The sequence below is a fragment of the Pipra filicauda genome, unplaced genomic scaffold, assembly GCF_003945595.2.
Source record: "Pipra filicauda isolate LSUMZ 115617 unplaced genomic scaffold, ASM394559v2 scaffold74_size2892960_pilon, whole genome shotgun sequence".
NCBI classification, from domain to species: domain Eukaryota; kingdom Metazoa; phylum Chordata; class Aves; order Passeriformes; family Pipridae; genus Pipra; species Pipra filicauda.
Genome location: NW_024104920.1, coordinates 1,299,350 through 1,327,170, shown reverse-complemented (window position 1 = coordinate 1,327,170; position 27,821 = coordinate 1,299,350). Strand labels below are relative to the sequence as shown.

Below are 27,821 nucleotides of genomic sequence, written 5' to 3'. Positions count from 1 at the left end.
TGCCTTATTTACAAATATATGTAGCCTAAAGAGTGAACAGCATGTGTCCCCTTACAAACAATCATGGCAAGATTAGCAGCTGCACAGTTAATTTTTCAGTGATTATGGATTTGCTCTCATCAAAGCAAGCAAGTTCTGACAAAGGATGACTTCCAAATATCAATTTAATTTCCTTTGATTTTTTTTTTTCCACCATTAGAAATAAGTAAAACAAAACAAAAAAACCCAACCTCCCAAAACCCCAAAGAAAAACTCTTTTCACTAAAAATAACCATCTGTGTTTTGGTCACATAAAAAAGGGCTTGTGATAGAAAAAATAAGATGAACACTTTACCCGCGTTGAGTAGGAAGAGGCTAAGACAAATGAGCACATCTGCCAGTTGCCAGGCCTGGACCATGTATCCCTTCACAACCTGTGACCTGCTGGCAGTTTCTGGAAGAGCCACCCAGCTCCCGCTGCCAATGGAGCTGTGGGGTGGGGCTGCCAGCACGTGTCCCGAGCAGTAAGGAGTGTTTGCTGGGGAGGAGATGCACCTACACTGCCTTCAGAAGAGGTGCCTGGCTTCTACACACACACACACACACACACACACACACACACACACACACTCGAGATTTGCAAATTGGGTGCACTGAATCAGACATACGACATTTTGCCAGTTCCAGAGCGGTGTAGTTCCCTTGCTTGGCTTGCAGTGGCTCAACAAGGGTGTCTAGCAGGTTAGTGAGGTCATTCTAGATCCACACAGCCAAGAGGAAAATTCACAGAAAGTACACAAACAAAACTTGCCACCAGTTCTTGCAGATAGGCCTTTACTGCACAAGAATGGCCCACCCAGGGAGCGACCTTGGTAGAGTCCTGCCAAGCAATCTTTAGCTGGGGAGCTGCTGGGATTTTAGGTGAATTTTTTGGCAGCATCACCAGCCATCATCAACATTAGAATGCAGTTGTGCCTGAAATCCTTTGCCGATTTTCTCTCACTAACACTTGTATTTCAAATAGCTAATACTTACTATCAAATTACTGGTTTAAAAAAGTACTGGAACTACTAAATCTGACAATTAACTATAGCACCAACTATTAACTGAAAGTAAACTTCTAAACTTAAAATAATTTCCTTGACTATTTTAGGCAGTTTTCCAAGGTCCCTATTATGGTGATGTTATCCAACCAAGGAGCAGTGAAGTCTGCCAAGCAGTGCAGAGCCTGGGATGAGCACCCTCGACCACTGTCGAGGAAGTGGTTGTACAGTTTCTGCCTGTACCTTAATCCAAAGGTCTAAGTCACTTCAAATTAGATGGGATTACAAAAATCCCATCTTCAATTTGGGAGGAAAGAACATACTTAAATTCCATCTATTTTCCTTACCATCATCACTGCTTTGAAAATGGAAGTACTGACAATTTCAGGAGACCCAGCATCAGCAAGAGAATAAACATCCTGCTTGTTACAGATATTTCCAGTGCTATCAATTTGATTTGTTCCAAATAGGGCTAGAAGAGGAGACATCAAAAAGAGCAAGATGTATACTCCAGCACTCCTTTCTTCGCTGACCCCACTTCAGCCATCTCAGAGTTATTTGCAGCAATGCTTCAAGTATGTTCCTCAGATAGATGAGCACTCCAGGCCAGATTGAGTGAAGATGTACATTGTATAAAATCACTAATTATGCTTTCCTGAAAGCAGGGCTGGCACAGTCCTGCATTTTGAGACAAAGAACTCCCAGGCAAGGGGTATGTATAAAACAAATAATTGCATTCACTGTTGTTGTTTGACATGTGAAATAACTTGAATAATAAAAATTGTTTTGGTGGAGAAAACTCCCTCAATTTTAGAAATGCCACCCTCAACCTAAAAGGAAGAAAACTAGGTATTCCTCCCAAATGAATAATTACTGTATTTTAAACATTAGCTTGGGCTGAATCCAGGGAAAAGAGCTTGGGGCAAGAGCAGACTCTCCCATCACACAGGCAGCCTCTCACTGCTGTGTGCAAAACTCTACCACCTCAGTCTGCTCCTGTGCTAGGACTGGTTCTTACTACACAGGCCTGAACACATGCTCAGGGCACAGCAGTGTGATAAAACTCACACACAAAGCATGTCATGCGATTTACTACAGCCAGAAAGCCTGGTGTTTTAAGCTGGCCTTGTAGCATTTCTACCACTGTGATAATAATAGTGGAACAAGCAATAATAGGGGAACAAGCTGCCAAATAGAATTGAAACAATAATGTTGACATTTCAAAGCTCTTAGATAGAGCTTTATGAGAAGGAATTTACCAGAACACCTAATGGGCCAAATATACTCCACATAAACACACCTCCAGCCCATGGCATGAGCCTGGAGCCACGAGGATGAACATCTTCCAGTACTGCGAAATCTGTAGGGATTAAATCTGAGTGCACCAAGAAAAGACAGCGGATTCAAAATTTCTGAAAAACTGAAATCTACATCCAAGACAAAAATATATCCAAGGAACAGCCTTACATAAACAAGCAGTTGTAAGACTGAGGATTTTGTTCTCAGCATTGTAGGCACGTCTAAGAACTCTGCCGAAGAGGATAAGCTGTAGCAGTAGTTGTGTTTAAACACGTGCAACCACAGATACCCACACAAACAACAACTGTCAGCAGCAGCTAGAAATTCACACCTTGAGATATCTAGGCCTTAGCTGGATACACGAGCACACACATAAGGCACAAGTTAGAGTTTACCTTGCCATTTTTCAAGTTCTAAAACAGAAAAGGCCGGGAACAAATTTAGTTAACTTTTTTCCTTCCAAAACAAATCTTTTGATAAGACTATAAATTGGGCACTTTAGTTCCATGGCTCATCACTGTGAGAAAGAAGGTAAAGAAAACTAACTTCGAAGTTGCTCACCCAAGTCATTAGAATTATTAGCACAGACTTGTCTCAAAGTAGGGTAATCATCCAAAGTTTCTTGAGTTAAAAAAGGGAACTAGGCCAGACACCAGATATACACCATGTACATATATCACAGCAACAGAGACAGACATTTTTCAGTATGATCACACCAAGTACCATTAAAAAAGCCCACACACAAACAAAAAACCACCACGAACACCTCCCATCCCCCAAAAAACCCCACCACTGTAGATTAGCCAAACCTTGCAACTTACATGTCCTCAACAGTAATGTCCTTCAGTATTTGGCAATAATCCACATTCCACACAGCCTGATCATCCCAGACTTTAGAAGCCAGCAGAATAGCTCCTAGGACTATCCTCTTCCAGTTACTAGGACATATGTCAATCTCTGCATAGGTTAAAAGCCTTTCCAAATAAACCTATAGAAAGAAGTTAAAAAAACAAACAGAAAACTCCAACAACTGCATTTTTTTTTCAATGTGTGTAATTAAGACCTGGAGCTGAGTTCTGAGAAGCAAACATGCCAGTCCAATATGACTATTTATTACCATTAAGTGTGTCAAAATAAGTATTAATGATTCCTACTTACACTTAAGAATCCAAATTTTCAGGAGTTACAGGTTCCTTTTTTATTATAATACAAGAACTGGACCACCAGGGTATACAATAAAGATAGTGAAGTATCAGTCCTGTTCATTTCTATCAGCAATTGCTGTTTCAGGGAAACACTGTTACAGCTCGTTCTGTCACAGTGTCACACATCCCACACAGGTTCTCATTAGGGCCTATGTGGGACAGCAAATCACTCAACATCACTTTAACCTCTCATCATGGTTAAGGTTCAGCACTTGTAGCTGAACAGGAAGTGCTAAAAACCTGTGCTGTGATCTCTAGTGATGGGACAAAGATGTGTTAATCGCTATCTTTCCACAACAAAAGGTGTTCTAGTGCTATTTCTATTTTACCCTGTAAAGAAGTCTTCAGTCCCTTCATCCACATCAACAACTCCTTAGAAAGATACACAAGTCCAAAGATGTGTCTTGGTCTTTTACTCATTCCTCCCATGAAATCTCAAACTAACTCCAGGATGTCAAATCTGTCCCTTCCTTTAAAGTTTTCTACTATTTCACAGTCCTATAATGATCCACATAACAAGTAATTTTCATTTTCAAAGCTGAATACAGATCGTTTTTAATGTTCTATTCCCTCACCTAAATCCACGGTTCTAATGAAACCTCAGATTAACAAGTGGGTACAGGAAGCTGCACCTACTAAGGTCTAAGGGCAGGCTTAATCTTTGTCACTGAGATCTATCTCCTCACACTTTCTTCCCATCCTTTGCTTGTAGCCCTCAAATGGCCTAAAGGTGTTCCTATAATAACAGGGCCATCTAGTGGTAAAACGAACTTTAAAAACTAGCTCCGTATTTTGTAAATAGTTCAGCTAGTTTGCCTAGGGTTAGCTGTCATCTTGTTCTGTCAAAATTGCTTGCCTGTCTTTGGAAAAGCAAAAACCTTGAGTTTCAATAGCTCTAACTATCCAGCCTTTTTAATTACTCATTTCCATATTAAAGAGAGTCCTTCGAGCTAAGTTTGCTTAATTGCTACATTGTCTTTTGGTGACAGTTCTGTTCTCCTTTCACACTGTTTTTCAGAAAGAAGACACAATGAAGACTGAAATCTAGTGTGCAACAAAGTGCAGTTTAAGAGACTGTCTAATGTAGCAATTATATAAGTTGTGGGTTTTTTATTTCCCTTCATATACACACACATATATATGTATATATATATAAAATCAGTACTGCTGACAATTTTTTATATCCATCATGCTTTCTGAAATCAAACAACAAACTGTAATGAGATTATTATCTTGTTCTTAGGTTCTAAGTATCTCCATGTCACCTGGGGAAAAAAAGTTGTAGCCTCTTCGGTTTAATTTAAAAAAAAAGTTTGATAGAAAGGTGGCAATGATTGAAGGATATAATGAGAAAGTTCATGTTCTAGAGTTCCTATAGGATTAATCCCCTTAAGGCAGTATTACTTGCACTGTTCTGGTTAATATGATCTCAGAACTCACACTTTCCCCTCCACACAACTGAAATAAAAGATATCTTTGAGTCTGATCTTATTATATCCCATTGTTTATAGTGCCCTGCTGTTCTGCTCTTCTCAAGCTCCTTCAGCGAATATCTATTATGGAACAAGCAGTTTTTGATTGGACAAGTAATTAAGCATTACATATACATATATAGAAAAGGTAAGTTCCTTTTTAGTTAATCAATTCTGTGACTACTTAGAAATCTCTAATGAACTCACTTGTTCTGTGTCTTCATTAACAGGGTTTCATTAGATACTGTAACTATTTAAAAGTCAGCCCAGTTCACTTATTGAGGAGGGAGGGAAAGTGTTCCAAAAGCTCAAGTTTCAGAAATGAGGCGTCTCTTACCAGTGTCACTATTGCACATTCAGCTGTCAGCTGTGCAGCACTGAAAAGTGTCCGGACAAACCGGTATATGTGCTTGTGATCAGGGTCATGCTTGTAGTAGTCATCTGGAACTTCTTCCCGCTGAAAGAAAGTCCTCTGAGTTACTGAAAATCTGTCTTATTTAATACTGACCCTAAAGAACAGCCACACATGGTTATTTCTTCTCACCAAAGTGTAGACAACCCTTTTCTGTCACAGAGACAGAACAAAATTATACTGAAAGAAGCCGCCCTGCGATATCACAAATATTCCAAACAGAACACAATAGCTGTAGCTGGTATCTTTGTTTTGAACATTTTTTTGATCTGTAAGGCTAATGGGAAAGAGCATGAACTACCATCATTATTGCAGGTGCTTACTATTGTCCATAGAACATTTTACAGACTGAAAGAGATGTAAAAAAAAAAAAAAAAAGGAGTCTTCTTCCTACAAGAAAATCACATGTATATACACACCAGGGAAACACTGGCTCTTCAAAAGGCAATTAAGAGACTTCACAAGATTCCTCTTCCAGCTGAGGAAGAGCTGAAGAACACATGGCAATAATTCTGTCACAGGTAGAACTGGAAGGTAATTTACACTGTCTTCATAGGACTCATCCTTGAGAGACTCCAGAAAGACAACAAAACTAATGAACAGGTAGATTTAACTCTGACACAGTGCTAAACTATTTCTAAATACAGGGGAGAAGAAAAGCTCAGAAATAAACAGTCTGTAAAAGCAATTCTTATATGAGTGTTTGAGAGACACTGTGATATTCAGCACTCTTCCTGGAGGGATGAAACTTCAAGAGCTCCAACTTTGCACACTGGTTCTGCAAGACTGATACCTGATTTCTGTCTACAGTCCAAGGTAGACCTATAGTATGGTAAAGACAATAGCTGAGAACATCATACCCGCCTGACATTAAACAAGTAGCTGTAAGGTAAGCAAAGCAGTAAGCATTTTCCTGTGTTTTGTAGTTTAAAAAAGCCAGGTAGCAGTGTCAAGTAAAATGCAGAGGTAAGTTAACTTTGTACTCTCCGCACAGCCTTCAAATACACCACTAACCAGTGGCGGTTACCTCTGCAGGGTGGGCATGCAACATTAGGAATAACATGAGCAGGACCCCTCCTGCGCTACAAGCAGTACAAAAGCACATCTGGAAGTACAGTTCTGCTGACTGGAACTGAGGAGGAAGGCACTGAGACTGGTATTTGTGACTAAACCCCATGATACTGGTAACTGGGTCACATTAGGGTCAACAGAGCCTGGATTTGAACTCCTTGTGACTGCATCTTTGGAAGACAAGGTGTTCAGAGATTTCTTCCAGCTAATTAACCTTTTTAAAGGAACAGTAGGTACCCAGGCAAAACGCCATTGCTATAGAAACTAACAAGCCATCTGTGCCTTTCCCCTCAGAAGTATGACAATCAGCCATAACTCTATTTCTGTCTGTATGCTGCACCAAGATAAAAAAGACCTTTAAGTGTTCCCTAAAGGACACAATGATTTTCCTCTCATTAAATAGGAGCTAGGCTATATGAAAAGATCAAAGGATGTCAGGTTGTTAAATTAAGAAATTGTCTGATGAAGTGGAGTTCATCTTACATAAATAATTTTCAATGAAAAACAACAGATTTGGGCATTTAAAATAGTTCTGGACCACACTTTTCCTTTTGAAGTGCTACAGTCCATACAAGAAATCTTCAATACAGCTCTTGTCCTGAAGTTGTTTGGGGTTTTTTTAATTGGTTAAATAGTTCTATTTATTCAACTGTACAATTCCTAGCACAACGAGTCATGCTTAGGGATGAAACCCTAACAAATTTAAAATACTAAATTGTTCATTAGAAAGTGTTTATTAACAAGCCAAATCCGTGAGATAGGTTGAACTGTGTTCACTCAGGTAAGTCCCAGAGCAAATTGAATTGTTAAAGCCACTAGAGCTTTGCTAAGTTAATTTCAAATGAAAAACGAGGGAAGTGGTTCTGTAGGACAGGCATTAAGCTAGGAGTGCTCAAACTGGATGTGAAAAGCACATGCTCCAGTCTTGAACTTGCCTGTACTCTGAGGTTTTGCATCTTATAGATTGTCTATAAAGGTGTACCAGGATCAGTCACATTAAAATTGCATGCTGAATTGCTCCTAGCTGTTACTGCAAGCAGCCTTAGGCATTTGCTTTAAAATGTTGCCCTTCAGGTTTTTTAAAGACCAAACTCGCTGTCGCCTACTTCATGTGATGCGTTTGCAGTCATTAAAAGGGTAGGCACATACCTACTAACCATGTCTTCCTAAATAAATAGGAGAGACTTGTAATTAAAGTAGTATTAAAGAAGGGAAGAAAAGAGAGAGACAAGAAACTTCAGATATGGAATATGGAAGAACTGGGCACATGCTGCTTTCTCTTTACAGTCAAAGCATAGAAAACCAAACTTACTTTGCAGCATTTAAAAAGACTGGGTTCTGTTTGTGATTTAGCTGATATCAAAAGTCATTATTTGCTCTGTATATTATATATAAAGGTAAAATTTAAGATCAATTTGATTGTGACCTGGTGCTAATACATTTTTCTGACTTATACAATACAAATCAAGGTGTATATTGATACACATTCAAAGGATCAGAAAATTACACTTACTGTGAGAGGATGAGATTTTTCATCAAAAATATCCAATGATCTGTCAGAATCTCTACAAAACAAAAATCTCTGGTTTAGCAACAAGAGTTAATTGGCACTGGTATGCCCTACTAAAAATTATTGTTCTTCAAAGAGGATAAAGGGACATATTTTATAGTTCAGCTTTTCCTAGAATGAGATATTTTTGCAAATACCATATTTTTGCAAAGCCTTTAATGATGAGACCTTACAACTGAATATTTAAGATGCTAAACAAAGAACAGCTATCCATGTTCTTGTATTATGCTTAGTACAGTTCTTCCTTAAAATGTGGAACTGTCTCACTAATAGCATTTACTTCAAAAAGTCAGCTATAATTCTGAAGCATATGCTGTAACTAGCTATAATGGCAAGGGTTATATGTACATGGGACAGACTTCCTTCACCCATCAAAACTAATCTGTACCTCTGTATTCAGGAAAAGCTAAACAAAGGCCAAAGGCTGATTTGTTATGAGTTAAGTGCGTTTTCTTCACTCCCTGTTTTGATGTCTGGATGGGTGTATTACTGACCCTTCCACAGCAGCTCAAGACGGGGGACAAAGAGGAAGCAGATATAGCATAAAGTGCCAGTTTTTTCAGCTCCTTTAAGTTTCGACAGATCACATTTGACTCAATGATCTAGGAGGTTTTTTCCAGCCATAATGATTCCACAATTTTGTATCCCTGGTTCAAAAAGAAAGTTATTATATTTCACCAAAGGAAGAGTTCACTCACCTGTTCTTTATATGGTAGAATATTGCTAATGTTACACTAAAAAAGAGAAAGAAAGAAAAAGAAGATTTAACAAAGCATATTCCATGCACACTATTCCACTGCAAAAGCTGTCATTCAGGGCAAAATATTACAAATCTATTTTGTACAGGCTTCCTTTCACATTCTCAAGTACTCTGTGTCTCACTTCTGATGTTTAACTGTCTGGAAAGAAACTGGCTGAATCAAATTTGCTAGCTAAACTACTTTTACATTCATTGTACAGATATTTGTGCAACAAAATAAATGTTAAGCAACATTTTAAATATATACTTTCATTTCCTGATTAGGTAATATAAGTGGAAATGTGGGGTATTGCACCCCACATATGAACTGAAATATAAGTTCTACTTGATGTTACATATACTGTTGTAGAGATTCTCCTGATGTTTTAACTCTGTATGCCTGGTTGTGTAATTTAGGAACTGTCTGAAAAAGAGAATAATAAAGATGATACTATGCCAGCATAATCCAAGAAGTGGACAAGATCAGATTTCAGTCTCTGCTAAGTGAGGCAATTGGTTTCACATATTAATGCTCATCTACTGTGGCTAAATTTCAGGTTTTTTACAACAACACTGCCATCACAGGAATCTATCACAAGAAAGCTCTGATCTGTTGACAACTGTACACCACTTCAAAATGGCACAAGCATAATTTTTTAGGTTTTTGCTTCTCTAGAAAAGAAGTGACACGCTTTGTTTGAAAGTGACAAATCAACTTATACATTTCCAAACTGTACTACACTGTCAAAACAGTGAAAGCCTTCTGGGACTCAATCTGGTCAGCCCTCCTTTCCCCTCAAGCATGGTAAACTTTTCTCAACTCTCACCTGGTATGGTCTAAGTGCTAACAACTGTCTTTCTGGAACCCCAAAAAACAGGTCAAACAGCCATTTACACTGGAGAATCGAGGCAGCTACACAGTTATCACCTACTACAATAACAAATACCTCAAGAAAAAGGAAAAAGGCCAGAACTAAAACCCAAGTCAGCAACACGTTGTTTTTCACAACTAGAGGGCAGACTAACTCCACTGGCAAGTAGCAAACACAGCCCTGCAACTTTTCCTGCAACTCCATACAAAACCCATTTCAAGTTTTCCCAGATGAAGAATTTCTGGATTTGGCTTTCAATGTGAATTGAGCTCCCCCCCTCCGCCCAGCACAAGTGCTGACACACTTCTGCACTACCTCAAGTGTACGATGAAAACTTCTTTGAAATACGACAGTACTAAAACAAAAGCTCACTCCAGCAGTCATAATTACCAGACCTCTACACCCCTTCCACCACCGACCTGAAGAAGCAGCGCTGTGCTTCTCTCAGTCAAGTGCACAACTGGTTTTGGAACAGACAGGACACCCAAAAATCCCAAATAAACCTTACGGTGCCACTCAGCCCCTCGCTGACGACAAACGGTTCTTACCACTTTATTGTGCTTCTAAGGTTAGGCTGACTGACGGTGCTGTCATCTATAAATATTGTTGAGCATGAACTGTATTTTTTCGTAAGCTGTCCAGGAGAAACCTTGGGGGAGAAAAGAAAGGAACAAAAGAACTGAAATACATTCAAGAAGAGGGATTCTGTAAGCTTTGGTTTACCACACTGAATACTGGCTTTACACCTCAAGTGCTTACTGCACAGGAGGTCTTTGTAGATGATTGCTGCTGCAATGTAACCTACCCTGTATCCACCTAGTTCCCTTGTGTAAGATAGGTTTATAAATCATCCGTTGTAATATACAACACGGTGTTTTTAGATAAATAATTTTCATTAGAAATAGCTGCAGCTAAAGCAGCGAGTCCTCTGATTTTCTCAGTTCTCTTGCATTCCATTCTTGTCAGTTTGTGATTCAGTCTTTCCTCTCTGTGATGTACTTTATTAATCATCATCTCCCTTCTTTTATATCCTATACCTTTACAGTTTGTGGTTATCCAGTATTGCTTCCTGTAAAGACAATTTTGCACTTGGGGTTTTTGTTATTAGTTTAGAAGAAAAAGAAACCTCTTCCTGACATTGTTCACTTCACACACGTCTTGGTTAGCATCTGGAATCTGGAAATAGAGTACTGCTATTGCCCTGACTTTTACTATTATTATTTTGACCTAGCAATATGCTCTATCATCCATCCTAACCCTGTACATTATATACTGTAAGGAATCTTCCTATATAACCCACAGCCAGGCTTCCCTGAGTACTTTTAGAGAATGCCTTGCACTAGAGATAGGACATCAAAACTGAGGGAAGAATTTTAATCAAACAGTTCAAGATTCATTAGTTTTTGCCAAAATGTTTTTAAATGCCTTGTCTAAAACTTGGAAGTTCTCCATATGAATATGTTGGCACTCTTCACAACTCAATGGTTGCCTGTGAATATCTCCTATTCCAGCTGAAGTTTGCCAGCAAAACCAATCCAATCACACTTCACCTTGGTGCTGGCAGACTAAAGCTGGAACTGTGACAAAAAAAGAAAGAAAAAAAAAAGAATTACTCCCACTCCCTGCATAATCACACTAAATACAACAGACTTGAATTACCATTATCTTACCAATACCTTCTCATTTACACTTTTGATACACCATATTTTTAAGCTTTGTGTTACTAACTTCTATTCTTAGCTTTACTAATCAATAATTTTTTATCCTGTTATTAATGACATTGCATCTTTTTTTGTTTTGGTTCCTTTTGGTAAGTCAAGTGTCCAACTAATATTTGCAAAAAAAGCTCAGAGCATATTTTCAGATATTAAAACTAATGGATTATCACTTGTTTATCATGCTGTTCATCATTCTGTTTTCATACTGGATACACGTCTTACAATAAGTCCTGTACCAATACTCAAACAGAGAGTCATTCAAAACTCAATGAGAAATTAATGTAGTTTTATTTCTGTTAAAAAAAAACATAGACAGTTTGACTTGTATTTTCTTTTTTACTGTTCTGAAATGCTTAAGACTGATACAATAAAAAGATGAATTCTTATTCTTTTGACATCAGCCATTCTATGCTCTGTGATACTGTGCCTTTTATTTTTTAGACAAAGGCAAAAATAATTCAGTTTTATCTTGCTAAGGAGGATCTGGAACATGTGTAGACTATATACCTGTAGGACTATATACCTAGAACTACTACAGTTGTTTCCTTGAATTAGTTTTTGCCCCAACATGCTAATATTATCTATATAGAATCTGGTTCACTTACATGATTGATATGGTTACTCTTCCTCTTCTCTCGCACTAGAAAGAGGGAGAAAGAATGTGAATTGAAAGGTTTCTAAAAAACAATCCCAATTTACATTCAAAAAAGTCATTCTATTAACCTGGTTTTCTAAAGTACGTGAGTATTAAAATTTCGAAATTTTACTTTAAGCATCTGGAAAAGTAGTTTGAGGAAAAAATGTCAAGTTTTATCAAGCTAGTAAGCTACATACTACTTCAAACTACCCACATATACATTTAGAAACTACTTCTTTCCATCACACTAAGGGGAAAAATGTCTCAGCTTTGAAAAGATGCTATGTATCATGAAAAATGGAATGATTTCAGACAGTTCAAATAGGCAATGTCCAATATCCAACAACAACCAGAAGCAAAACCAGGACACACTGAACCTGCTGAAGACACAAGGAGTAAGTGAGGTGCCCAGCATTATTTACATGTTCTCTCTTCTCCTATTAGACAGCAGAAGGTATTTCACAACACAGAAGATGCTGACACAAGCTATGCACCTATTTATGATATAACTGCAACCATGTTATTTGATAATTTTAAACTATGTCCGTCTTTCAAAAAAGATTGCACGGTTTAACTTCCAGCTGTGACAGCAGCAGTACAACAGTGCTCTTAGAGGAGAGCTGAGAGTTGCACACATGCACCAAGTATACAAATGTGACCAGCCTGGATAGCTGACTTCTCCAAAACTTTAACCTCAGATCATTACCACTCTTTAGCAGGACACATTCTCTTACACATTTAGAAAAACTGACAATTGGAAAAGGGTACTCACAATTTTTTTTGTCCTTTAGCATAAATTAAACTCATAATCCTGATAACATCTCAATGAGAAAGAACTTACGGATATTAATTCTACTAATTCTGTGGAAGGTTAAGCAAAGAGGAACCAGGAATTTAGAAAATAAATTCCTCTGGTGAACTTCTCCATAAAAATCAGTTCATCTAACTAATACAAACTTCAGATCATAGTTTAATAGTTACTATCTCACCTACCAGACCATTTTTCTACATGGACACAAGTCTACACAATTCAATATGTGATATTTGAAGAAAACCAAATCACGTTTAAAAGCAATACTACCCCCAACAAGCACGTTCATGTAGTTTGAACATGTGAAACTGCACAACAGTGTTCAAGAACTGTGTCAACCTGTGAGTTGCAACTTCAGCATCCCTCATCTAAGAGGTGTTTGAAGCGTGCAGGTCAGAGCCTCTGGTTGGATGAAGACTGACCTCAAGAGGCCCTCAGGAAAGAAGTTTCTATATTTCCTTGGTATCATCCCCTCTGGAGAACCATGCAGTGCTTGTTCCCACTGCTCCCAGACTATGTGAGCACTGCAAACTTGATAAAACTGACAATTCTACCACCTGTCATAAGACTCTGAATAGCAGGACAGCAACTGACAGACCTGTCAAAATAATTCTACTTCTCTGTGGCAAAGCTATGCCAAGGTAAAAGACACACTGCAGCTTTCCATCAACACATCCAACCTCAAGTACAACACTTTCTCAGAAAAACAGTGCTTCAAACAAGAACCAGCTATAACAGAAACAGAAGCATTTTAATAAGACTATCTTGAACTTTTTATTAGTTGCAACTTCAAAATGTGCTGTTGTCAGAATTTGTTTTTATTTGTGCAACTCCACTCTTTAACAGCATTTTGGAATGCACAAATTATAGTAATTTTCGAAATTGACTTTTATTAAGTAAACACGGGCTCTGCAAAGAAACTGAAAATCCCAATACATACTTATTATTAAAACCAGGATTCAAGAATAATTATCCTCTGAAACTATTCAAACAGTTTAAAACAACAAAAAAGCAACTGATATAGATTGATGGCTTCAGCTTATTATTTCTCACAGAACACTGTCCTTTTTTTTTTTATAATTTAAAACAACTTTTAAAACAGTCCTTAGTCATAAAAAAAAACCACCACTGCTGGAAGCTTGAATTACACTAGTGAAGAAAGCTGTGCTCCTTCAGACTACTGGGATCTGCACTGCAAAAATCTGATATTTAAGCATTTTGAAGAACAACTCATTGTCAGGGTTAAGTAAAATGGCCTACAAACATATTTCTGTGTAAATACGCATATTACTAATCCCTATGCTCGAAAGAATGCAAGCACAGTGTTCTCAAGCTGTATAATTAAAATAGGCCATCATTTTTCCAGTTTTTCTCCTGCCTTTTGTTAAATTGGAAAAAACTTAGCTTACCATCTGTTTGTGACTTGCTCAGGAAAATTGTGCTTGCTCTGGGATGATCGGATGGATTAGATTCCAAGGCTAAATCTGAAACAGAAAGGACCAAAAAAAGGAGATATCTTTAACAAAAGATGATGATGGTTGCAACAATTCCCACCCAGCCTTAAAATGCTCAAGAATAAATGATGGAGACAAGATCAAAACCTTACTTTTGCCAAGACAAATAAAAACTTGGTATTTTTCCCTCTGAAAAAAAGCCTGCGGACTTATTCCTACTGCCATGAACTGTGAATTAGCTTATGGTTTCCATGAAAACAAAATCTGGAAAGGGAAATCTCAAAAAACATGTATCTTCAAAAGTCAATCTGTGCCCCTGTGTGTTTGAGTGGCTGGGCGTGGGGCCTGTGTTCAGTAGCAGGCACAAAATGTTTCTTGACTTTATCAAGACAATAATTAAAAATGCCCCACCAAAACAGCAAAAAAAAGAACACTGCTGATCACTCTATGCTTTACGCACCAAATACAGCAGGAAACAATCTCCGTGGCCTTACAAAAGAACCTAATAAGTAACGTTTACAGTGCCGATAAATATCAAAACACGGAACTTACGCTATTCTGTTCTTCTGGAATTTCAATTTCACGTACAGCTAATATACATTTACTGAAGAACAAAATTACTTTAATCCTTTGCCACAACAAGCCAGTGATGGCATTAGAAGAGGATATATTACTGCCTTAGATTAAGATGGAAGTGATCACAGAAGTTTGTTGATGACACTGTGAACATCATGATGAAATTGTGAGCTGCGTTAGCTTTGACAGAAGAAACAGCTGTTCTGAGGAAGTCATGCTACAGACACACTGAGTTATGTGACCACTTGAACACAACAATCTAGTACTGTGCTCCTGTAAGTCCTGGAAAGAGCAATTTTGCATCCACTGACATCTGTCATTCTGATCTTCCTGTGTGCTACTTATGCCATCCCAACCATGCAGTGCTCACACACTTGCACGTCAGTGTCCAAGGTGGAATGCCAACACAGCTGCCACACCCCTAAAAAACAGTCATCTAAGAATTACCATCAACTTTCAACTAAAAAAAAAACACTCCATCTCTCAATCTTTTATGCAACCAACCAACAGAACTCTGGTTAAACAGTAGCCAAAGTAGGAACAAACTGTCTGCGTGCTGAAAGTCTCAACTAAGAATGTTCGTGCTACTGCACCTACCCTTCAGCACAGCCACAGCCCTCCTGTGTCAGCGAGTGAATGGAACTGGAAAAGTACACATTCCCAAGACTTCTCATTCCAGATTCCCACTGGGGCACAGCATTGGTACCCAGATCTCCATGTTTTCCAAGTCCTTGGCTTACATTACTGACCTTATTTCCAACAGTATTGCTCTGACACTGGTCCAGGATGCAGACCACTGTAATTCTGAATCTCTACGGTATAACTAAGGCAGCCAATATGTGTTTAGGAACACAAAGACTGTTCAGTCAGGAATTTCCCCCTCCTCTCAAAAAAGGCCAGAGTCAGCCATGAAAGCAGACCCATCTTGTGAAGTCTTTAAAAGCTAATTTACAAAATCAGTATTTCTATTCTCACCTTACCATGCTCATTCACAGCACACAGTGAACAGATACCTGAATTTAATCATGCAGTTAAAATGTAAGAAGTCCTGGTTTAGAAGCCCTAGAACGGAATTTGCCTTACAGCTCATACCTCAAGTACTACTAAATACACATCTGATTATCTGAAAAAAAAAGATCCAGCACACAACAGCAAGCCATACCGGCACATTTTAAGTACCATTTGTAACATCTTAACAAAACAGTAACTTACTTAAAATGTTACAAGTTTGACACGTTCCTAACAGTGACTTAGCAAAGTCACTTTTAAGAGATAGTACATAGTTTGTAATGCTAGCGCTGCATTAACAAAACCAAACAAAACCCCAACAGTGTTCCAGAAATGGAAGTATTCTGCTAGTCTACCAAATAACTGAAGTATCATCAACAGACAGAACAAGATATGCAATATGCAGACTTAAAATACAGGCTATTATCAGCAAGTTATGATGTAAACAACTCAGAATTTATTTAACTTACAGTTCAGCAACAACTTTTAGAATAACTGGCTAAGTCAGGTTAGAAAGGACCTCAGAGGTCTCCAGCTCAACCTCTTGTGAAAACAGAATCAGCTTTAGGTAGAACATAAGGTTGGTCAAGGTTTTACCGAGTTGAGCCTTGAAAACCTCCAATGAGGATCCACAGAGCCTAGACCACCTTTACCACCCAGAGGGACTAATGCCTACAGGGCTATGAGACTCACTATGGAATGGTAGGAAAGAGCATGTAGGACTGTACAAGATTTGTGTCATAATTAGGAGAAGGCAGAAAGGAAGATTGTGAAGGAATAAGCATAGAACAACAGAAGGAAAAGGGCTAGAGAATTCAGTATCTCCTAACAGAAATCCCTGTTTCTCCTTGATGAATTTCAGAGGGTTGGTGTTGGCCCAATCCTCCAGCCTGTCCAGGTCCCTGGGAATGAGCAGCCTCCAGCATATTGACTGTTGCCCAACTGGCTGTCATCTGCAATTTGGGTGTACTCCATTGCTTCCTCCAGGTCACTGATAAACGTTAAACAGCACAGATGCTTTTTTTTCCAGGGAAAGACAGTACAGGATAACACTTGTCCTCCCTCACCTCATAAAAAAACCCCAAAACACTAGTATCTTGACTTCCCTAAGGTTTTGATTTACTTTGAAACCATATGACTTGTAAAGGCTCACTTCTTACACTGTTTTCGCCTGTTCTTGTGTTCTGCCAGTCCCTATATCCATGCTTCTTATATGTTAGAAATCAGGTCTCAATACAAGAATATAAGGTCTGAATATAAGAACGAATATTAGCAACTTTTATTCCAGACAAGAAGTGTCTGGAATGTCTTCTTGTCATTCCAGACAAGAAGATCCACAGCACTGCAGCATGCACTAAGTGACACAGGTCAAATGTGCCCCCCGAGCCAAGCAGACCCACCACACATCTAAGGAGAGGAACAGCACTGAAAGGATAATAGACTCTACTGACTCCAGTTCCATGGTGGTGCTGCCAGACATAAGGTGCTTTCTGCTGGACAAAGTCAGGTGTGTCAGCACCCACAGCACGTTAAATCCACAATGTAGGTAATACAACAGAGTTAAGGTACTAATAAAGTCCAAGACACACTGCACAGCCCCTGGTACAAAACCCCACCAGAAGTGATCAAGACCAACTGTAGTTGGGCTTCTTATGCCAGAATAACACAGTATTAGCAGAAACAGTGCGACTGTTTTGTCTTGCAAGAGACTGCAAAGAAAGAAAGAAAGAAAGAAAGATGCATTTAGTGGACCACTCCTTGTAGCTTTCCCCTTCTAAGCAGACATTTTAATCATCCTGTCCATGCTGATATCCCTGGCCAATGCTTTTTTCTAAGCAATGGAAAGATTTGTCATGTGATTTGCTCATCCTAAACTGCCAGTGTTACTCATGAAATACCAAAAAGCAATAGCAATACAGCTGATGAAGGAAGCACAAGGCAAGAGGCAGATAAGAATATGAGCAGGGGTAAAATGTAATGGGAAACAGCAAAAGAAAAGCCAGAGGAAGAGATAAATCTGTCTGCAAACAATTTGACTCACAACGAAGCATAACTCCCAATACTTCATCCTCGTAGCCCTTACAAATCCAAAACTAAAATATCTAGTCCTGAAAATAAGGGTAAATCTTGATTAGGAGCTACATCACAATGTGTGTTACAGAAAACTCAAGCTTCACAGAAAGTTAACAGAAAAAGGAAGAAGCATTTATGCCACAGGATAATCAGAAATAATCATTAAAACATGCAGAAACAAGAATGAGAGAAGTGAGAGAAGCAACAGGATTAAAAAAAAAAAAAACCATGAAAACAACTCTGGCACATTTTTGTTCTACAGACTATCAACTCAATACAAGTCAAAACATACTTTCTACCTGACCTTCGTATTTAGCGATAAAGAGGTGAGAAGGGAAGATGCCCACCAGGAATTAAGTCCATGGGAGCGGCACAGTGACGTTACCACACAAGGGCCGTCCGTCTCTCTCTGAGAATAACGTATTAAATCCTGCATCTCTCAGTGCCATTTACTCACGTGTACTACCAAGCTTGTCAGATCAACCCTGTCTCTAAATGGAGCAGAGAGAAGCCCGAACTTGCTTCCCTCTGCCACCATTCTCCCTTTGAGGAATGCCTTGCAGCTTGCTTGCCCTTCTGACAATCTCGGCCACCTCCGCTGCTGCCGTGTGCACCATGTGCTGAGAGTGCACAGTCCCCCACGGGGCAGATCACATTACTTTTAAAAGTAATCCTCTGCCCCCAGCTCAAGATCTTATGTCCTTTCCTCAAGAAAATCCGCATAAGACTTTACTTTTACTCATCTGTGCCATATAAGAAGGTGTGTGGGGTTTAGGAATTTATGATGTCAGCTACTTATCTACTGGTTTACACACCACCACAGGTGACTTCTAACTATTACAAACACATTTTACACACTGCATTGTGCTATATATATTATCCCATGAATAAAGAGACAGTCAAATATGTCACTAAACAGCAGCCCTTTGACAATTTCACTACTTTAGAACAATAAACTATTATGTTTCCTTTAATAGTTTTAGCTCCATCCTCTGCTTTACCAGAGAGCAGTAACATTTTGTTACAGCACATATTTAAAGCATTAAATGATAAAATCATCTCTTTGCTGTAAACTGAGCTTCTTCACTCGTTCAGTGGGTTACTAGCTTTGACTGATGCTTGAGTTTGTATCTCATTACCTTACGGTGTGAAATATGCAGGTCACTTAACACTCCCAATAAAGATGTAAAAATTATATCAGACTAGCAAATTTGCCAATCCATTTCAGAAAGTCTGTTATTCCTAACAATAACTTCATTAAAATTATTTGTCCTTCAAATTATGCTATTCTAATTCTATTCCTAAAAACTTTCAGGAAAGATACATCTCTGGTTTCTAAATTCAACCTGATTTGTTTATTTGTCCCAGCCACACCAAACACACCACAGAAACCAGCTCACATACGTTGTTTTCCACTGGCCTTCTCCTGTTATGTCCTCAGTTACACACAGATTAGTCTATAATTTTAACCCTCCATGGATGGCTTCTTCCCCAGATCTGGACTGAATGAAAGCACTTTGATCTCCTGATTATTCATCTTCAACAGAACACATCTCTCTTCCATGCTGAAATGGACTCCAAAGATACAAAACTTGTTTTCATAACTAATAAGAGCAAATTTGAAAACATAAAGGACTGGATCAGTTGTATAACGAAGTGCTTTCAAACTCAACCAGTTTTCAGAGAGGAGCTCTATTGTGAGAGAGAATCTAGGAGAAACCAACACTTGCATGTGCGTAGGTCCCTTAAAAACACTCCTAACTTCCCAGAGGAAATCAACTATTTAAAAAGGAAAGCAAACAGAAATAACACACAGCTGGCCATTGTTCACAGAAAGACAGAAGTGCTGAGGTTGGATGGGACCTCTTGAGATCAGCTAAGTCTAAGCCTCAGCTCAAGCAGGGTCAGCCAGAGCAGAGTGTCTGGGATGTGTCAGCCAGCTTCTGAATATCTCCACTGAGACTTCACCACCTCGCTGGGCAACCTGTGCCAATGTGTGACCACTCTCATTGCTAAAAGACTATTTCTAAATATCATGAGTTTACACAATACACTGAGAAGGATGTTTTAAAGCTATTTAAAATCTGTCAGTTGATCTTTATGGCACTACTACAGGAACAGTAATATTGTTACCAATAGCCAGCACATATCGAAGTGCACTCTGACGTTTTAAAAGGATACAGAAATTACTTCAATATACAGCAAGCTCTCTTAAATAAAAAGGAATTATTTACTCCTTTACATCACACTCCAGAGTTGGACTAGTTCAACAGGAAACTGCCACAGCAAACATTTCAAATTTGCTACTAAAATCAGAAGAATTCAGAAAACAAAACTGCAATCTATTAAATACTGTGAACTACCCATGGGTTAAGTTATCTATTAATTTCTGTGGTTTAAGAAAAAAGTCGATACAGTATTAATATGTGATCTTTCATTTCTTAAAGTGCAGGAGGATCCACACCACTATATTCGGCCTCCAGAGGACATTCCAGCATGATCCTATTGCACCCTGTCCCTAGTCCCTGCTGGGGAAACATGGCCAAGAGATTTGTTCCACTCAACACAACACCCAGCCTTGCTGGGACTGGAGTCAAGGAGGCTTCCATGTGTTTTGTGATGTATCTGCCGGAGTTATAAGCACTTCCACAGATTGTAGCAAGGCAGGGTGTCAGGAGTGCCCCAAATTCCACATCGAAAGCAGGACAAATTAAAACGGTGGTAAACAAGATGACCCTAGGATTTTATCTTGGAACTAGATGGAAAACAGTAGCTCACAAGCTTGGTCTTGGAAGCAACTAACACTTTGTTAGAGACGTGTTCCTGTACTCCATTTAATGTAGGGCCATTTAAAGGACGAGGAGAAACAACTGGTTCCACCTTCTATTCTCCACACTGATTTTCATACATCAGAATTCACTACCATCAGAAGCTAAAGCAGAACTCCACAGCTCTAATTTTCTAACTGATAAGCCAAAACAAAGATTTCCAACTGTAAACATCAAGGGGCAACCAAATTTTAGAATCCTAGATCCATGCTGACAACAGCAAGTGTAAGGAAAGCCTTCCCATAACAATTCCTCACGTTCTCTGCCTTACTTACAAGATCTGGTTCAGAAAGAAAAATAGGCGAGTACCAGAAACTCCAGTCTCACTTGGTATCTGCAGATAACCAAAATATGATGCCCTGTACTGTGTGCCAGGTGTCATATGCCACTGGATGGACTGACACGTTAAGTTTATTCTCCTCTTCCAATTGCTCACATTTGCAAACTTGAAGTAAAGTTTGGGCTTTTATGAAAGTTAGCAGTGTCATCAAGTTTTGTGCCATTTTAGGCACAAGCTCAAACACAGTCACTCTTTACAGCAGCTTTGTGGACTCTCAGCTTACCTGCAGTTTTTTCTATAAAAGAAAAATAACTATCTGCATAACAAAACATGTCCAAGAGTTTTTCAGAAAAGCTTTTTTGGTCTTCGAAAGACATCCGCATTCAACAGTTTATAATCTGAGCCTGACTGACACATTTGATGGCAAGCCAGTGTTAGTTTTCACACTGGAAAAAAAATCAACTGTGTTTGATTACTGCAATGACTCAAGACCCTTTCAGAACTCCAAACAGAAGCAAAGCTGTGCTATGCACACACAGCTCATCAAACACTGCAGAATGCTACCTGGCTGACTGGGGGGTTTGTGTAAGCTGTTAAAGTAATCCTGGTATCTGCATCACCTGCAAGTATGATCTTCAGTTTTATTCATCTGGCTTTACTACACATTTAAATAAATAGCACTGAGTTTCTTTTAAGTCAGTAGCATCCTCCTTTGTCTCTTGAAATCAAAACATTCAGAGTTTTCTTCTGAAAATATTATTATTGTAGTGAGTGAAATAAAAGTGCACATTCAAACTCTAGCTGTAATTAATTAAAAAGAAATAGATCTATAAATCTCAACATGAGCTTGCTGGCAAGGATCTACAGATGCAAAGTCTGGGTTCTTAATGTTTGGTAGAATTTTCCTTCTGCCACCCACAGTAACTTCTTCCTTCTCTTTGTATGTGGAAGAAACACTACTAGAAATGTTAATTTAATGTGTAATGCAAATCTGGGAGGAGCAGGTTTTTGTGTTTTGTTGGCTGAGCAAGAGTTCATTCCCCTGTTAGTCAGCTTTTTGGTATGACCTCACCAGTGATCACACTTGAGAGAACAGATACATCTAGCCACAGAACTTCTATTGTTCTACAACATCTACCCTGACAGGTAGGAGGGAAAACAGCAAATCTCCTAAAGAAAGCCAGAAGAGGAAAAGGATCCTAGAGATAAGTTACATGGAAACAGTTAAAAAAAAAAAAAAAAAAGTCAAGATGAAAATTAATTTGGTTTCCTTAGTTCTATAAGTTTCATCAAACCCCTCAGGTTAGCCATATATTTCCTTTCAAAATCTCTCGGTTATAATAGCTGTTATGCTGGAAGCCTGAAGAAACACACTAAAAAAACAGATCAGCCTCCCTCCATATGAGCTTCATGTATGTTCCACATCAAGTAATCTTAAAAACCTAACACTTACAGAAATTTACTTGCTGCAGAAGCCTCCAAGATTTAGTGAAGAGAGAAAAGGATACAGGACTCCTTAGTTGCCAGCGGTATCCAAGCTTAAGAACAGAAACACAAATACTATAGTACAGCAATGAATTATTTTATTTCCAATTCCCAAATTTGTAGATCAATTTCCTCGCTGTTTCTGGATGACTTAGTGATTCAGTCATTTCCACTACAGGTACTTCACAGATCATTTCTAAAGGCCATGGTATCAGGCTGCTTAAGACAACAACATGAAAGGTGTTTCAGGCTTACAGAAGTCAATTATTTCACATTTGTCAAGATCACAGACTATCTGTAATTGCTACAAATACATTTGTAATTAAAGTCTAGTCAGTTTTAGAAAGGAGATATTGACAGTTATGGGGAAAGAAGAGTGAGTGTAAGTTAGGTGAAAAACTCGGTGACTACAAGGGAAAGAGAGGGAACACTAGAAAAGGTACCAGAGCATCATCTGGTTTTCACCCCCAGCTTCATACTAGACAATGGTACTTGTCAGCCTATGCAGCTACAGACCTTCAAATACAGAGGCACAAAAATCAACACAAGATGGCTAAGCCTTTCCTGTGGTGCAAACTGCTGGCATCAAAAAGCTGATTCCTTGCACTAAAGTGTTTTAACTTACTAACATTTTAACTAGGACTTAAAAAAAAAAAAAAAGGAAATCCAAACAACAAAAAACTCCAAACTAAAAAAAAAAACATGCAGGAAAAAACCCTCCACCCACATGCTTGAAGCTGAAATTATATAAGAGGAACGAATGAACAGTATTTAGACCTTCTGCAAGGAGGTTTACAGACAAGCTGTTAGTGAAACCAGATCACAGACAATCAATATACCCAAATATCTGTTCATCTTCAACACTGTTTAGTAACTGCAGCATGCAGGAAGCCTGAAGCTTTCCCTGTTCAGCCTCTAGGGAGCAAGGGGGCTGTTGAAAAAGGAAACACCGGCTCACAGTTGCCTCAAGAGTTACTCTAGGCACTAGTCTGAGCTTGGTCAAGTAAATCTCACTTACTTTATCTCTCTTCTTCCAAGTCCCCTTCCATTTTGCTTTCCCATCTAACCTCTGTGAGGACCACATCCCACTCATCTCCGCTCCTGATCCCATTTTTTGTTCCCCCTCATCCCTGACTGTCTTTTCCCTTGTCATTCTCCATCCCCGTTATTCAGATGAGAGAACCAGGTCACTTTGTCCCATCACTTCAGTGGGTCAACATTCTTCCCCTTAGTTCAAGGGAATCAGGCAAACCTCTGCTCAAAACTGATGGACTCTGTAAACAGCAACGCTGGAGGGTGATAATGTTTTCAAATATAAGTGAGATACGTCTGCCAAGCAAGGTCTTGTTCTAGTTTTATCCAAGGATCAAAGAATTTATGAAAAAATAGATCTATGTTTAAACATAGGGATCTGGCAAGAAAGTGTCAGCCATAAGAAGATCTCCCCCAAATAACCAGAAAAAACTCACAGAAAAAAAAAAAAAGCTCAAAATAAAGATTAGCAGATGCTGTGTTTACTTAACACAACTTGGCTTAGCATATTGAACCACAAATACAGGCTTATTTCTCATTCTGAAAAAATGTGCACAGAACAGGTTATGGCTCAAGATCTTGATAACCATAAAATCATAGAAGTCATCCTTCATATTTTCTGGTAGTAGTGGATCTGACAAACCTTTCCCATTTGAATTAACTTTTGTTGAAACTTTAAACTTTCAGTTTCACTGTGTGTTTTATCTCCATTTCACTTACCAGTCCTTTTCTGTCTTACATAAATACCACTTGATAATCTGCCCATTTTGAGAAAGTGAGATTTTTCTTGTTTAATTCTGATCTGATACAGACAGCATGCTGACTGGAAAGCAGTGCCTGCTAAGTACTGTGCTGGAGAAGCTACAGAATAATTCTCATTTAAGAGCATAGACCTGCAAGGACCACATTCCACTTGCTATGAAAAAGCTACAAAACAACACAAAACAAAAAGTTCAAGCTCAGTTGGTAACTTCTGCATTCCTGATACAACCAAAACATTAAATTTTAGCAAAATGAGTGCAAAAGTACTATGACAGACTCAAGAACAACAAACAACTTAGAGGTAGAAATTTAAGGAATGAAACATCTCCATCACATTTGGATGCTAGCTTTCTGATATATTTAGCTGTTTTCTTAGAAACTTCTAGAACTGAGTAGCATGGAACAAAAATAGCCAAAATTATCTTGACTTTTTTTCCTTGCAGCTTTCTCTTTTCTCCCTGCCAAAAGCATTCAAGAAAAGGGCAGTCAGTAGGTTCCCAGCCTTCCGTTATAGCCTAAATTCACATCTTAGCTAGCCTGTGAAATTACACATTAATCAATTATGGAAGCAAATTTTATCCCCCAAATGAAACCACTGGATTATTACCACTGTAGCAATAAACTAATGCTTTGTAGTAGTCAACAGCAAAGAAACATGTCGGCTGCTTGCATGGTTAGGGTATGCTGACACTTTTTACATCCTAGAGTTTGAGGGATAGGCATAGCTATCCGGTGTACTACAGATCTATTATTTCATAGAAGGTATTAAATTAAACAGCAGTATCACTTAAAACTTCTTTATAAGGCCTGTTTTGTACCACTTGATTTCAGACTTCCCAAATAATGCTTCACATTCTGAAGTTAACTGCTTCAATCCTATCCAGGCAGCGCTTTATAACATTCAACAATGAACACAAGAAGCTTTACTTCTAATATTGGCCATCCATAACTGTATTTTAATAAAGACATCAAACTTCGATGTAACTCTTTAGGGGTGTAAAAAGTATCAATCAGAGAAATGCGAACAGCATCTGTCACTTGTAGCAGATCTCCTTGCAAGGACAATAGTGAACCACACACCACTGTTAAAGTAATCTTTAAAATCACCCCAAACACATACTACTTATGCAGTTCTAATTTGAGGATAACCTCCTGCCTCAAGACTAAAGATTCCATAGCCAGGAAAGTAAAATTTGTGAAAGACAGCTGCTATCTTATTCTTGGACTATACACTCTTATTCGGGTTTGCAAATTCAAAAAAATTAAATACTTCCCTACTTCAAGGCCAGTTCTGACACCTGGATGAATTCACAATTAAGTCTAATTACTTAGCGCTGCTGACATGATCACATACTAAAGATTCAAACAAATACAACCCTTATTCCTGAGCAGATTTGGTAAGCTTAGACATTTTTGCTTGGCTTACTAGAATCTTTACAGAGTTTAGCTCCTCCTCCCCTAACGAGTTTAGAGATTTCTGTAATATCTTCTTGCAGAAATAAAGGTTTATTTCTCCTAGATGGCAAACATAATTTCTCCTACTGCTGCACTGCACAGCTGCCTCAGAAGAGATCCAAGGGGCTGACTGTTCCATCTCATTTCTGGAACAGCTGCACCATATGGTGCTGTGCAGAAAAAGGCAAGTTTAATAATTCCATTTCCAAAGGTTTCCTCACACTCTGCTGCTGCCAGCTTGACTGCAAAAAATTTTTTCTTCAGTTCAGGTATGGATGACAGTGATTACTGTTATTGTATGCATCGTACACAAAAGATGTCAGGCGGGCTACCTTTTTTCAACTAAACAGACATCACATAGGTGTGGTTATAATTACGAAGCGGAACGGCAAGACGCTTGTTAATTAAACTAAGTTTTGAATATCATAAGCTGTTACCCTGTACGGGTACAGCACCACGTGAACACACGGCCAGACAGGAGCACCCCTAACCTGTTACACGTCTGGTAACTCCCCACAGCACAGCACAGCCCTGCCAGCTCTCTCGAGGCACGTCTGGGGAGGAGATGCATTACAGAGCGAGTCTGTGTGGCACCAGTGCCCCAGGTGTAACTGGGAGCAATCTGAGCAGCAAACACGCACTTTCCCATGAGCCCAAGGAAAGCAAATCGGGCACACCGAGAGCTACGCGACAGGGAACAGCGGTGTAATGAGTCCGCAGCTATAACCGAGCACCCTGCACAGCCAGAGTATAAATTACCCACGTCCAGCCACGGTGATGTCATATGCACAATCTCTGTAATTCCTAATTCCCTTGCTCCCCACACACCCTCTTCCTTCCTCCTGTTCAACAGAGACTGGAAATGCAGCAGCTTTTGCGATCTGCCCGAACACTGCGACTGAGTCACGACTCCCTAGTTAAACAGAAAGGAGTAACCAGACTTCTTCCCCTTAGCCGGGAGCGCCCGGGGGCTCCGCCACGTTCCCTCCGGACTCGCGGACCCGCTCCCCGGGGACCCGGCAGGGCAGCGCTCCCATGGCAGGGCAGGGCTCCCATTGGCAGGGCAGGCGCTCCTCGCCCCGGGAGGACCCGCCGAGAGGCCACGGGCTCGTCCGGCGGGCGGAGGTCCCGGACCCGCCGGGGCTGTGCCAGCGCCGTGACAGCCGCGGGAACTTTGCCTGGGGCGCGGCGCGGGCCGAGCCCGCGGGGCCGCGCTGCCCCCGCCGCCGGGACAAAGGGGCCGCGCCCCGGGCCGCCCGTGCCCCCCGGCACCCCTCCGGCGGAGCGGGGGCACCGCGGGGCCAGCGATGCGGGGCCCGGCGCTCCCGCCCGCCCGCCGGGCCCCGCCGCTCACCATCCGGGAACTCCCGGTCGCTGATGTGCTGGAGGTGGGGGCCGCCGCCGCCGGGATCAGAGTCCCCCGACTCGGCCTCCGCCGACCCCGAGCCGCCGCCGCCGCCGCCGCCGCCCGCCGCCGCCCCCGCCGCCTGGTACGCGTCCGCCCAGCGATCGGGCCCCGGCGCTGCCCCGCCGCCGCCGCCGCGAGCCCGGCTGAGCTTGGGGCTGGCGTCCGGGGATACGCAGCAGGTGACGGTGTTGCCCATGGAGCTCGGCGCTCCCCCGCCGGGCCCCGGCTGCGCGGTCCGGGCTGGGCCGGGGGAGGGGAGCCGGGCGAGGGCGGGTCGGAGCGCGGGGCGGGCTCAGCGCCGCCGCCCCCGCCCCGGCCGCGCGCGGCCCCGCCCGCCCCGACGGCCGCGCGACCCCCGCGCCGCCTCCTGCGCGCGGACACCGGCGGGCCTCGCGCGAGTGGCCGCCGGGGGGGCGGGGGAGAGGCCGCGCCCCGCCCCGCGCCCGCCCAATCACCGCCCGCCGCGGCGCCGCGTGACGGCCGCTCCGCCAATGGGCGTGGAGATCGTCACGCGCCCGCCGCCGCCGCCGCGCCCCCCAGGCCCTGCCTCCCCCGCCTGCCCCACGCGCACCCGCACACGCAGCGCCGGCCGCGGCCCCGCCCACGGCCCCGCCCCCTGCTCGTCACCACCC

General features: G+C 40.7%; 2 protein-coding genes across 2 annotated transcripts in view; one reads left to right on the top strand and one right to left on the bottom strand.

The window, feature by feature from the left end:
• FZD5 (frizzled class receptor 5) overlaps positions 1–11,766 on the top strand; it is a 39,688-nt gene extending 27,922 nt beyond the window's left edge. Inside the window, exons 3-5 of the transcript XR_005566571.1 lie at positions 1,493–1,734; positions 5,038–5,146; positions 9,348–11,766. The gene's annotated coding sequence lies outside the window, so the exon portion shown is untranslated. The remainder of the gene's footprint in view (positions 1–1,492; positions 1,735–5,037; positions 5,147–9,347) is intronic.
• Positions 1–27,596, bottom strand: part of CCNYL1 (cyclin Y like 1) — a 33,670-nt gene extending 6,074 nt beyond the window's left edge. The window contains exons 1-8 of the mRNA XM_027731387.2: positions 27,136–27,596; positions 14,238–14,312; positions 11,986–12,020; positions 10,211–10,311; positions 8,750–8,785; positions 7,995–8,046; positions 5,336–5,455; positions 3,143–3,309 (exon numbers count right to left, since the gene is read on the bottom strand). Coding sequence (XP_027587188.1) covers positions 3,143–3,309; positions 5,336–5,455; positions 7,995–8,046; positions 8,750–8,785; positions 10,211–10,311; positions 11,986–12,020; positions 14,238–14,312; positions 27,136–27,385 — 836 coding nt within the window. The 5' untranslated portion in view covers positions 27,386–27,596. The remainder of the gene's footprint in view (positions 1–3,142; positions 3,310–5,335; positions 5,456–7,994; positions 8,047–8,749; positions 8,786–10,210; positions 10,312–11,985; positions 12,021–14,237; positions 14,313–27,135) is intronic.
• Between the last annotated feature and the right edge of the window lie 225 nt (positions 27,597–27,821).